Source organism: Amphiprion ocellaris, chromosome 21, assembly GCF_022539595.1.
Source record: "Amphiprion ocellaris isolate individual 3 ecotype Okinawa chromosome 21, ASM2253959v1, whole genome shotgun sequence".
Lineage (NCBI taxonomy): Eukaryota > Metazoa > Chordata > Actinopteri > Pomacentridae > Amphiprion > Amphiprion ocellaris.
Genome location: NC_072786.1, coordinates 15536937 through 15550211, shown reverse-complemented (window position 1 = coordinate 15550211; position 13275 = coordinate 15536937). Strand labels below are relative to the sequence as shown.

Below are 13275 nucleotides of genomic sequence, written 5' to 3'. Positions count from 1 at the left end.
GCAAAGCTAATGAAAGATTAAAGATGCTCAAATTTATCAGTCATAGATGACGTAATTAAATGTCAAAAACCGTAAGATGTGATTTATACCATGGACTCAAAATAACTTGCAACTGGGTAATGTTTGGCAACTTTGCCGGGAAAAAAGCCTTAAATCAGTCACTACCCATCATATTTTTGTTGATTAACTCGTGACTTCAGCTCTGTTATGAAGTTTTTGAGTTCAGTGCAAGTTCTCTCTGTTTGCTGTGAGTAAAGCAATATGGGACCGAAAGCTTGGCCCTCAGGCTATAGTGTGTGTGTGTGTGTGTGTGTGTGTGTGTGTGTGTGTGTGTGTGTGTGTGTGTGTGTGTGTGTGTGTGTGTGTGTGTGTGTGTGTGTGTGTGTGTGTGTGTGTGTGTCAAAAGCAGCAAAGACCTACAGAATTACAGCATAACATGACAACACACACTTACAGAAAAGCACACATACAGAGGTGTACACATCCTCACTCCTTAAATCACAGCACGGTACCACCCTGACTACATATATTCGTGTCAGGAACGTCATATGTGTACGACTCCATGTCTTCACCGGTCTATCTTGGCAGGTAATTAAGCATGAAAGTAAAGATGCCAGCCGGCGACCAGGCCAAAACGTGCTCTGAAGACAGAAGTGCCATGCGGTGCGCTGCGACACTGCAGTGATTGGGTGGAGAGGAGGGAGAGGGGGAAGTGTCTGAGTCTGTCAAGATTATTCTCCCACTGCATTAGTTAGATGGGATAATCCTTATTGTCAGAGTCTATTATTACCTGGTAACATGTGGTAACAGCAGGCCACAAAAACCTAATTCCAGTTAAATCAGATTAACAGTAAGGGGAAACAAAAGGGCCAGAAATATGCAAAGCTGCTCTTCATTTGTCATCTTGGGGCAATAAAACACAGAGTTAAAGAGAAAAAAAACACATCATAAAGTACAACTGCCCTTTGCTTTAGCATTGCTTTCGGTTATAGTAGTCACTATTACAGTCGTGATTTCACATCTGTCCCAAAGCAAACAATTCCTCAACTTGCCTCACTCCTTTCAATGTGATTTAATTTCTTTGTACCCTTAAGATTTAAACCCCAGTCTACCTCCTTTAGCTTCATTACTAAAGACCAACTGTCTAAACGCAAGAACCCCCAGTTCTAGATTAAACTACACGTCTAATTAAATTACTTAAATGTCACTTGACCCTGGTAATCAGTTAAAACTTGTGTGTGAAACAATTTCCTAATTACTGAGTCTCATTACGCTAGTTTAATTTCAGGGGAGTGGATTTTGTTGATCGGTGCCTGTACAGGTTTCAGTGCCTTCAAAGTATTCCACACTTTCTGAAAACTGAAACATAGCTGTGTTAATTTAGCTAATTAGACATATTAAACTTAAATATGTCAATCATTAATTAGGGACACAAAAAGCTTCAATCTATTACATAAGTGTTACAGTCTGATCACTGTCATTATCAAATAACCTTCAATAATAAAAGTATAACAGCTTGAAGACTGATTTTTCTTTAGCGGTTTGGTGTGAAGATAAAAATAAGTAAATGAAGCTGGCACCTGGTTCCAAAAATATTAGCTGATGTAAGTGGTGTCATGGTTACATAAAATCTCATTTCAGAATCGTCACCTCCTTCAACAACTGTGTAAAACAACACTGTTAATAAATGTGACACTCCTGTGTAAACACACAGGCACACTAAAAATACACACCAGAAGTTAACTTAAACCTTTCTTTGGCTTGTACCGTCGAGAAACTTTTCTTCTCTGCAGCAAACAACACATAACAAGAAGTGGCAGTGTGACTATTTGGTACAGTAAAGAGAATGAATAAGCGTCAGGCTGTGGGAGGTTCGGTTTGACAGGGCTTCAGAAGAAACACTAGAACAAACAGAGGTGGTGATTGACAGTTGACAACTTCTTGCTGCATAGTGTATCCTCAAAGACAGAGGCTGCCGTCACCTACAGTCCAGAGGGTGAGAAAATTATATCCATCATGTCAGCCTGCGCTCAGAAGCACCACTGATCTCACTGCAGAGGAGAGTCTAATTACAACTCTGTTAAGAACTACAGAAGAAAGAACAACCTGCAGGCCTGAAATCCTGACAGAGGCTCTGCCACGGGGATGTCAGTCAAGTCACAAGCAATAATGTTTTTTCATTTTACATCAGATAAATGTGAAATCATTGTGTGATATGCTATCAGTCTTCTGTTGAGAAAAATTATGTAGAGAAAATTAGACATTTGGAAAAGCAGCCTTTAGTTACACGATAAGGAACTCTAGAGGCTATCAATATTAATATATCTGATCAATATCTCATTTACTGTGATGTCATTCTAGCTAACTAGTCTGACTTATATTACTGTTATATTGAAAAGAAAGAGGACCACAAAATCGGTCACCTTTGGCTCTGCATATTATAGACATCATGGTACACATACAGCAGCTTGAAGGTGATCTACTGAATATTTACATGGCAACAATGAACCAAACGTGTCACTCAAGGTGATGAAACCAGAGAATTTTTATCTGACTCTGCTGTTCCCCTCATGTCTATAGAGTGTTTTAGCATCCTTTAGCTTACAACTTGGGTATTACAAGTTCACTGTTAGGGTTTGCATTTACAGTGTGTGTTTTTAGCAGCAGAAAGCAGTTGTTTCTTTTGGAAAAGCACTGAAATATTGCACATAATAGATAATTATACTTAAAGAGTCACATATCCTCTGGAGAAGTACTAAAAAATAGTACAATATACAGCTTCAACGAATAGTTTCAGGAATTTTCTGAACATACAAGACAGTTTTGAAGTAAATAAAAATTCCCTGTACTTTGATATTAACCTAGTCTATGCTGTCTTTGCTAGTTGCTACTGTTTCATCATATCTTCTGAAAGCAGCAATCGGCCTTGTATTCCCTTAGACTTTCTGCATTTGTGAATATACAAAGAGTCTACAGTTATGCTCCAAGGACGGTAGTGCACATATGTGACATATGCAGGTACTAATCTACTGCACATGTATGGAACAGAGTCCTCCAAGATGACTAGAAAGTAGTTTAATATCAACTTGGCATCCATAGTGTTTGCAGTTACACGTGTGTGTATCCAGAAGGTGGTATAGTGAAGGCTCAAGTAAGCAGACATGAGGTCAAGAATATAGTAATATTAAATTTTCTATAGCAATATTGCCCAACCTTGGCTGGATCCATAAATATCAAGTCTTTCTTTATGCATTTTTTACCTTTATAAAACAAATAAACAACAGTACAGAATGTTTTGTTGAAAATTTTCCAATTACATAATATTGTTCCGAAAATCTCTAGACTAGATGAACATGCTGGGAACTCAACTCCTGTCATTATGAACTTTAAAGGTAAGGCTGCCATTTCAGCATCAACTGCCCTTTAAAATATCTCACGCTTACATTGAAAATATATACCCTCTAGTAGTACGCTGTGAAAAGTAAAATTTAAAAAGTCCTCCAAGTTCAGGCAAGCTTAAGCAACTCCTCATTTATCACCACATCCTCTCCAGCCATGCAGAGAGAGGCTTCAGATTGCTAGCGGGCCCGCAGGGTCAGTGGGAGAACAGGTTCTGATATGATAAACACTGTCTGGGGTCCTTGAGGGAGGCTGGTTAGGGTCAGAGACAATTCCAGATCGACAGAGCCTGTGTCAATCCTGAGTAGGACATGTAAATGTTAAAAAGATTAAAAACTCATCATCTTTTTAGACGTGTCCCCCTCCTTCCCTTTTCCACCAATCACTAAACCCTGTGGAAAAACCCACAGAGGAGGAGGCGAGGCGATGGAGCACAGGCTATTGGCAGTGGAGATAATAGACGAAGGCAAATTGCGTTTCTCATCAGAAGTTTCATTAACCCCAGGACCCGCACGGAGGGCATAATCTGTAACATTACCACTTCCTCACGTTTCTACCTTGCGCTTAGTCGAGTCACCACACATCTTCCACTATGTACAAATAGGGAAAAAAGGAAGGGAAAAGTGCCAAGAGCAGGCTTCCAGGCCTGGCAGGCAGGTGACATTCTGACCATCTGATTTTCTCTATTATTCACTCTCTTCCCTGTTCAATCTCATGTGTTGGAACATGCGTGAACTGATCATTTTCACAAAACAACAGGAAAAGTTTCTAAAGGCGAGAGATACACTTCACGAGTTTGACATTCACATTTATGCACACACACACTTAGTCACCCCCATTTCTCCCATTGTTTTCCTTTGTCTCTCTCATTTTCCCATTCTCTCTGCTGCACCTGGGAGACATCTTTAAGCAGGCTATTAGTCCAGAGCAGTGTGTGGGCTCTGGCATATGAATATTTATAGCACATTGGAGAAGGTGTAGGAGGTTCAACCTTGACTGTGGTGTAATCAGCACACATACTGACTCAGGCCACGATTTAGAGACAGCCGACCTGCTGAGAGCCTCACTCGATACCCAACTCTCGTGGACACACATAATCAATGTCCGCCTCATTAAGGTCATACCCTTTGAGGATTGGGCTGAACTTTGCAACATTTCTAACGAGATTCACATTCACATTCATCATACTATTTTTTTTCTTTTTTTTTTTTTTTACTATTCCTTAAAAAGAACGTGCTTGATCAATCATCCGAGTTGATGTTTTTTCCTCTCTTTTATAATACTTTTAAAACTTGGTATCTTACTTAAGCTGTGAGGTGACCTTGCAAGGAGAGCATATTCAAAATACCTTGGCAAATGTCAACATGCATTATGGCTGCATGACAAGTATAAGCGGCAGTGTCTGGCAGGAGTCAGGTACATACTTGCAGATAAATGGAAACTGTGATGGTGAGTGTGTAGCAACATTAAAAATGCAGCCAATGCAAACACGTACTCACTCTCCCAAACACTGCAGATATACTGCACACTCAAGGTCCCTAAAGACCTTTGCCTTGAATCAAACTTTGTATCAGTGTTTCTAGACTGAAAGAGCAACAAAAAGGGGTAAAAACACACAGCAGCAAGGCAACTTTATCAAATACTTTAGGAGTTGCATGCATAGCTGGCCACTTTAAGAGAAAATATGTGAGTAGACTTGTGATTTTTCATGAACATTGTGTTTGGCAGTGAAAGCAGCAGGCAGATTCTAATAAGAATGACACTCAGTGCACTCCACGCCTGTTGCAAAATGAAATGACTTATTGTATTTATCATTTAATCTGAGAACTAATTAGCCCAAACAATGGAGTGAGAACTTTATTCAACATGAAGACAAATTAAACTCTGTTGATATTGTGGCCTCCGACTTAAATTCAGAAAGTGTTTTTGTTAAACATACATGAAGTAGTTTAATTTAATTTTCTTTCCCAATCACCAGTACGGGAAAATAGAATTCTGTGTGCACCATGATCCTCATTCAGTCTTCTACTTCAGCTCCTAACGCTAACATCTGGGCTGCTTTCAGCTATAGTTCATTTAGTTTTATCATGTCAAGCTCTGTAATTGACCAGCAGTTACCCCTCCCTGAGCCTGACAGCCAGTAATCAGCATGGAGAAGTGCCCTGACATTGTCCAATAGTGTTACTTATATGTTCAAACAAAAAAGGCAAAGGGGCGCACACAAACTCCTGTGTCATACCATTAAAGCCCCCATGGCCAAATAAATATTTAACACGCACGCCCACCACCTCCTTCTCTTAATGAGGCCTGGAGGTTTGTTGTGTGAAACTGCGGAGGTGTCGTTTTAATCACTGGAGTCAGTGTGGCGTGGCATAAGTTGGCCTTTTTTAATTACCTTACTGATTGAGCACAGTCAAGGATGGGGGAGCCTGCCCACACCCTGGATGCCACCCTCTGAAGAACATGCACCTACGGCCTCTTCTGTACTGTGTAATGAACAGGTAACATTCAAATGTCCTCTGCCGGATATGTCAAGGGATAAGGGACACGTGCCCGCATTAGTGAGACAATACGGCTAAAACTTTATTTTGAGAGAGTTTGTCTTTGTGTGACTCAGCACATACGCATTATTGAGTACCACTCAATTAACTCGTTATCAGGGTAGTTTGATTTTTTGCAAGGTTGTGAGGCAGTGAAAACAAGCTGAAAACCCAACACTGATAGACTCAACATAAGCCCTGTACAGACATAGAACACGTTACATTGCTGGCTTCATCCATCGGTTGAAGTGGCTGCATTGTATGAGTCAAAGATAAGTCACTTTTACGTTAATGTTCCTCACATTTTTTTTCCAGACATACTCACTAAATTGATTCAAGAGAGGTAGGAGATATGTCATGTGAGACTGGACACTACATTAAGTGACAAAATGCATAATAATGCACTTACAGATAAAAGACAAAATTGACTTTCAAACAACTTTTTGGCTGCAGCTTAACAACTATGACCATGTGAAGAAAAGGACAGTGTGACATGCTGGAAAAAAAAAGACAGATCCTGTCTCCATGACAGGGGTACTTTATAGTTCAAAGTAATTACTAAAGTTACTTTTGGTTTTCTATGTGTTCATGCAAGCAACTCTCTTGCTTTGGAGACACACATATGGAGCCTGCTGCTGTGTGATGCTGCAGGTATTTAATGAATTCAAAAATAAAGACTCTTACAAACAACTTAAATATGTTGCTTGGGTAAATTTACAGAAAGAGACCAGGTGACACATTGAGATGCCGTCAGATTAATGAGAAGGCATGTACATCTGAAATGAGCCATAGTGTCACTTTACCAAGTTATCAGAGCAAGTGTGTTAGCAAACAGTTACCCTTTAACACAATCAGAATATACAAAGCCACATTAGTATTCATTTGAAGTCATTTTAGGTCAACTAAAGAATCGAAGTTCAATACTCACTGTCCTTTAGGTCAGTTGTTGATCTCTACCAACTCCTGAGAGAAACATCTGAGTTTAACAGGACTAAATTGACCACTACGTTCACCAATTAGTCGCAAAATGCGTTTGTTCTCTGCTGTTGCTGGACAGATAGTTTATAATGGGTTTTTAGACCTTTTGTTCTAATAGCAGCTGCCTATTGTGGCAAAAACAGTAAATCTGTGTGCCAGAAAACCAAAACAAAGACCTGAAAGATGTTATAAATCCCTACAGAGTAGCAGGGAGCTGTAGATACAGGAGATAATTCTGTTTTTGTCCCTTACGGTTCACGATGAGTGATCCTTTATTGGACAAAATTCTCTTAAATGAAAGGAAAATGCTCAAAAAAAGGAAAAAGTAAACATATCCAGAAGAAAAACAATAAAATAAATAATACATTTTAAAAGAAAATAATAGAGGCTACATTCAACTCTAACTTTACCACTTTCAGCATCCTTACAAAGGGCAGAAAGAAATAGGGTTATCATGACAGCTTCAGCTCCGCAGTGACGAGGCAGAACGGAGGGCCGCTAATTACAGCATCAATTTATTAACACTATTACAAGGAAGAATTAATCATTTCATTAACAGTTAGGAGACGGCAATGCATCATAATATGACCGTTGCTACTGTGAGGCCCATTTTTAAAATTAAGACTAATCACAACCCACATGAAAAGTTGGAGACAAAAAGCTTAAGGTGGCTTACAGTAAACACCCACGCAATAAACATCATTAAGATTCAATGTAGCGGGACTTAAAATAAATCCTTGGACAGTTCAGTCCCACGTAACCTTTGCCTTCTAATTAACCATGCTACCGAAAAATGGCCCATACATTTCAGGATAAAATGAGCCATTACTCAGAACAATGTATTACTTTGTTTTTTATAAATGAGCATTCACTCTTGCCTTTGGTTTGAAGGAAAAGGACGCAGGTTTGCTCGGCTGCTTGCAAGGTCGAAAATCACAACAGCAGAAACTATAAATTCTGAGATGGAGAGTGTTTCTGGTCTCCCAGGTACTTAGCTATGAGAGGTTTCAGTTCAATTCCTGATGCAGCTACTTCATTCTCAACTTCTACATGCAAAGTGGGTTCTTGGCCAGCTCCTCTGTTTCTCAGTTTTAATTAAGCCACCCCTAAACAACAGCCGGTCATGATACAATCTCAATCAACATCACATTACTGAACAACATGCTTCATACAGCAATTACAGTTAAGCAAGATCCTTTACCTGCTTCCATCCATGAAGGGTGCTACCAACACAAATGTCCTGTAACCTGGAAAACAACTCACCTGGTGCGGCAGTGGGTGGTGGGACTGGACTGGCCTGAGGTACCGCCACTGGCTCGGGGACTGGAGCAGGTGATACTGGTTCCACTGTGGGCTGAGGAGGAGGTGCAACTGGTTCACAAGGAGCAGTAAATTCAGGAAGGGGAGGTGCAGCGAATGGCTCAGCAGGCTGAGAGGACAATGTGTCCCCTGAAGGTGAGAGGGGTGGTGGCAAGATGGTGACAGACTCAAAAACAGGAGGGGAAGACAGGGGTTCTGATTGGGGAAGCGGGGGAGCGCTGATGGCCTCAATCTTGACAGGAGGTGGTATGATTTCAGCAACAGATGAAGAAGCAACAGGTTCAATCACGTGAGGAGGAGCGATGGGTTCGATTATTGGAGGAGCAAAAGCAATGGGTTGATTTAAGGGAGGAGGTGATGGTTTGATTGCAAGGGGAGGAGCTTCAACCACAGCTGGAGCAGGGCAGGGAGTGGGAATCATGGGATCAGCGGGAGCAGAAGCAGGGGGAGGAGGGAGAGAGGATGGGAAAATTACCGTCTCGACAGCAGCAGGGAGAGGAGGAGGAGGTGCCGCTACAGGCTCAAAAGCAGGAGCAGCAGCAGCAGCATTAGCAGTAGCTGGGGGAGATGGAGTAGGGAGCACCATGTCAACCATGGTGGGTGCTGCTACCTGTTCTGCAGGAGGAGGAGGAGGAGGAGGTGGAGATGCAGCCACAGTCTCTGTGGCAGATGGAACTGGAGGAGGAGGAGCTGAAGGTGTAACAGGTTCTACAAGAGGAGGGGGAGGAGGCAAGGAGGTGATCGGGTCAAAGAGGGGAGGCACTGGCCGGAGGAGAGAAGGAGCTAGGGGAGGTGCCGTGGATGGCGGTGGAGTGGGAGCATGATGTTGTTTTTGTGGAGGATCTGCGGGTTCCCTCATGCGCTTGATGACATTCTCGGAAAGCTGCAAAGGAGAGTGGAGGAAAAGTTTTAGTGGGATGGGGAGTTGGTTTCAAAAAGCATGTAGTCATTTTAAAAGAGATTAATATAAAAGAGAGAGAGAGAAAAAAAATAAATATTGTAAAAACAAAAAGTCAACAGATTTCCAGCTTTACGGACAGTTCTTCAATGAGTTACCTGCAACATACAGTTTCGGGGGGGGGCTTAACTTTGCAATATTTCCTCAAAATGACTTTATTCTACATGTCTCAAAAAATGTGTTTGTTGCAAACAGATTCTCCCCCTCCAAGAAACTATAAATTCTTCTGTCATTAATGACTCAGCTGTGACCAATAGTCATATAAGAAAAAAATGAAAAGACTTTTTGGATGAACAGAAATGAACTGCAGACTGTGCAGGTTGTACAGAACAACAAATTAAAAGAAAATAATTAAAATGCTAGTAAAATATCTATAGCATATACAGTCACCAGTTTTTCACAGTAATAGTATGGGCCCTTAAAAAAATATTGTAAATATACATTTATGTTTTGTTTTTTTTTTTCAAATTTCATAACACAAGTAATCAGAAAAATTTTACTTTTTTTTTTTTTTTAACAAAAAAAAGATATAATAATTGTGTCATACTGCACAGAAAACATTTTTGCTATGTCTAGCCTCAGCTGTGCTGTTTCCATATAGGTGTAGGACTAGTGAGTAAAAATGTGACAGGAGATAAAAACTCCCAGAAGCTGGTTTGGGTTCAGAGGGTGAAACTATTGGATCTCAGTACAAATAGTTAGAGCATATAACCTCCCAATAAAGCACCCTTTGTTTATACATTTATCTTTGTGTACAGACTGAACAGACACAATATGTTAATGTGTTGTAGAGGTCACTGTAGGTCGATTTTTTTTTTTTTAATAAAGCATGCAGTTTGATCTCTTTCATTTATTCTGCACAGCTATCCATACCCTATCAGACTAGATAGACTGCTGTGTGAATGACATCAATCTTCTAATCCAACTATCAGCAAGAGAACAGTTTCCTAGTATAAGTTAGGCAGTAGTTGTGTAGGTATGGAAAGCTACGTGCCATGTTTAAGAGGGGAATCTTTCCGGCTTAGATCAACATTACAGCAAAGGCATAAACAGTGTTACACCTTGGAGAGAGGCAACAATAGCCTTGCCATGTTGGGTTATCAGTGAGTAATAATAGACAGAGTCATGCCAACTAAAGTCTAATCTGATCGGCTAAAGCCTCTCAATCTATTTTTAACATCAGCTGACGGCGGCATTAAAGAACTTGTGACAGCTCTCTAATAACAGATACTGGCAGTCACTCCATTTCTACATTAACACCATGCACATGTTTCCACCTTTATGTGAAAACCCTACATAGTAACATTATCTACAACCAAGATACAGCGGCAGGTTATGTCATAAGAGTCGGTCTCATTCATGAATTGGTGGCAGACAGCAGTGCACAAGGTTGGTGATGTCAACATTCCCAAAGTGACATTAAAAGGTTAACTGTGTTTATCTAATAGCCACTGCAGGGGCTACTAGCTAAACACTGTTTTAACTTTAAACTTACCTACTTCAGGTTAGCATACAATAGCATTCACAATGAATGAAAGTTTCCAGGCTGCTCATGTAGCTTAGTTACTTTTAGTGAGGCTATGTAGCACTTTAGCTAGCACAGCATCATATTCACAGCCTAATTTACTCTTGAATCACCTGATATTGAATTAAGATGTCATGTAACACCTGTTTAAGCAAGTTTGTATCCTTCCACCTACCCGTATGCCCTTCACCACTGTTATATTCTCGTTCTCGTCTGACTCAAACGACACGCGGCGGGTGCTGTTGTTGGCTCCCATTGTCAGTCCGCTGCTCGTCAGTTGTCTTGGTTACATGCAATGTGAAAGACTTACATCCACTTCTGTTTTTAGACACTTTGCTTGCGTTAAAGCCGGCTGTGGTAGGCTAAGGCCCACACTACACTGCTTAGAAACGTCCGCACTTCCTTAGCATGACGTAGTTGAAGAACATGCGACTTGATTGGGTAAAAGCCGTCACCCGTCCCTACATCAACGATTTTCATTGGTTAGAATTTGCAAGCGCACTGAGTTTGATCGTTCACTGAAAGAACAATCCTGTGCCAAACTACTGCAGTAGATGCATTCATGTACCTATACATGTAAAGTTATGTAATTATTGGTATCTTCTATTATAGGTTCTCCCTAAAACACTTCATAATCTATTTTCTGACAAGACAAACAGTTATTAAAAAAAATCAATATGTACTAATACTTATTAGGATAAGACATACTTCAATTATTTCTAACTGGTGATAAGATTTGACTGACTGTACTTAAATAAAAGATACCAAACAAATATTAACATAACATGGAATATTTCACTTATTTTTATTCATTCTAATCTGAAAGGGTACATATTTGTTGTTAAAACTTTTGGGATCTTTACAACAGAACGGATGTCATGAAACAACGAAGCACACATTATATTAGAAGCGATAATGGGCAGATGGAAAGTGTTGACAAGACTTTTAGCTAGTACCAAAAGAAATGGAAAGCCTTACACATGTACTTTCCCTACAATGGTTTGCAGAATTGATTTTAAGCTTCTTTAATGTATTCATAAAGCCACCTTGGTGCATGTCTGATCTTCTCTGCCCCTGCTTTACCTCGAGGCCTCTGAGATCCTCAGAACACCTGCTTTTAACTGTTCCTTGATCAAGGCTGTTGGGTAAGGGGATCAAGACTTTGCAGTCATAGCTCCAAAGCCTTAAAACTGATATTTTCAAGAAATACCTCAAAACATACATGTTTTCAGTGGCTTTCAGCTGTGCTATTTATGGTCTCAATACTTCATATTTATCTCACTATAGAAATTGATCATACAAGTTGCTATTTTTGCCTTTTTTAGTATTTTATACTATTTCATGCTGTTTTACTAATGGAGTTTGACAAATTTTACCTTTTTTGCTGTCAGCCTGAAAATATGTACAGCATTTTGTTCACCTAAAGTTTTTTTTAAAATGTACTATATAAATTAATTTGATTTGAATCAATGTCTCTACCCACCCTTTCACTACTTGCTGTAGCTCAAGGACATGAGCTCACCTACAACTCTGCTCAAACACTGAAAAAATAACTCAACTTTGCACCTTGGCAAGTTGTAAAACTGGAGTAATTCAGCTATACATGTTTAGCCTTGGGCTGCACAGTGGCGTAGTGGTTAGCACTTTCGCCTTGCAGCGAGAAGATCCCTGGTTCGCGTCCCGGCTTTCCTGGGATCTTTCTGCATGGAGTTTGCATGTTCTCCCTGTGCATGCGTGGGTTTTCTCCGGGTACTCCGGCTTCCTCCCACAGTCCAAAAATATGCTGAGGTTAATTGATTATTCTAAATTGCCCGTAGGTGTGAATGTGAGAGTGCTTGTTTGTCTTTGTATGTGGCCCTGCGACAGACTGGCGACCTGTCTAGGGTGTCCCCTGCCTTCACCTGAGTCAGCTGGGATAGGCTCCAGCCCCCCCGCGACCCTAATGAGGATTAAGCGGTGTATAGATGATGGATGGATGTTTAGCCTTGGAAATTAATTCCGAAAAAGAAGAATGATATGGAAAGTCTCACCCTGCAAATTGACAGGATCACTTCCCTTGGTTGGTTAGATATGAAACCATTCATACTAAAGTCTTAATGCTTGTTTTGAGGCTGTTAAGAGTCTCAGCATATAAATGTTTAACGATGGGACTAAACACTAATTTTTGCCATTTTGTGTCTTCTACATATCTCTCTCTCTCTCTCTCTCTCTCTCTCTATATATATATATATATATATATATATATATATATATATATATATATATATATGTATATGTATATGTATATGTATATATATATATATATATATATATATATACAGGGTGTCTTTAATTCAGGCACTGCTCCTGTTCTAGAGGCAGAAAATGTCACTCAGCATGTGGTGTCAGCCATTTGACAATTTCATTACTCTGCTACAGGTTTAGAGAATAATTTGGTCTGAACCTAGAAGTGTTTAGGACAGTTACCTGGCCCTCTAGGAGTGTGAATGAACTCTCAAATCATTTGCTTTAAAGTGATTTCCTAATATTGCAGCATATTATATACACTATTAAAA

The 13275-nt window shown here is 40.1% G+C and overlaps 1 protein-coding gene across 5 annotated transcripts in view; it reads right to left on the bottom strand.

Annotated features, from left to right (window-relative positions):
- The window catches only part of chchd3a (coiled-coil-helix-coiled-coil-helix domain containing 3a), a 79282-nt gene extending 68148 nt beyond the window's left edge, over positions 1-11134 (bottom strand). For 2 of the 5 annotated variants that reach the window (XM_055006715.1, XM_055006714.1), the window contains exons 1-2: positions 10896-11133; positions 8181-9120 (exon numbers count right to left, since the gene is read on the bottom strand). In XM_055006715.1, coding sequence (XP_054862690.1) covers positions 8181-9120; positions 10896-10976 — 1021 coding nt within the window. In that variant the 5' untranslated portion in view covers positions 10977-11133. Of the gene's footprint in view, positions 1-8180; positions 9121-10895 lie in introns of all 5 variants that reach the window. The other 3 variants (XM_055006717.1, XM_055006713.1, XM_055006716.1) reach the window with 3 other exon arrangements.
- Between the last annotated feature and the right edge of the window lie 2141 nt (positions 11135-13275).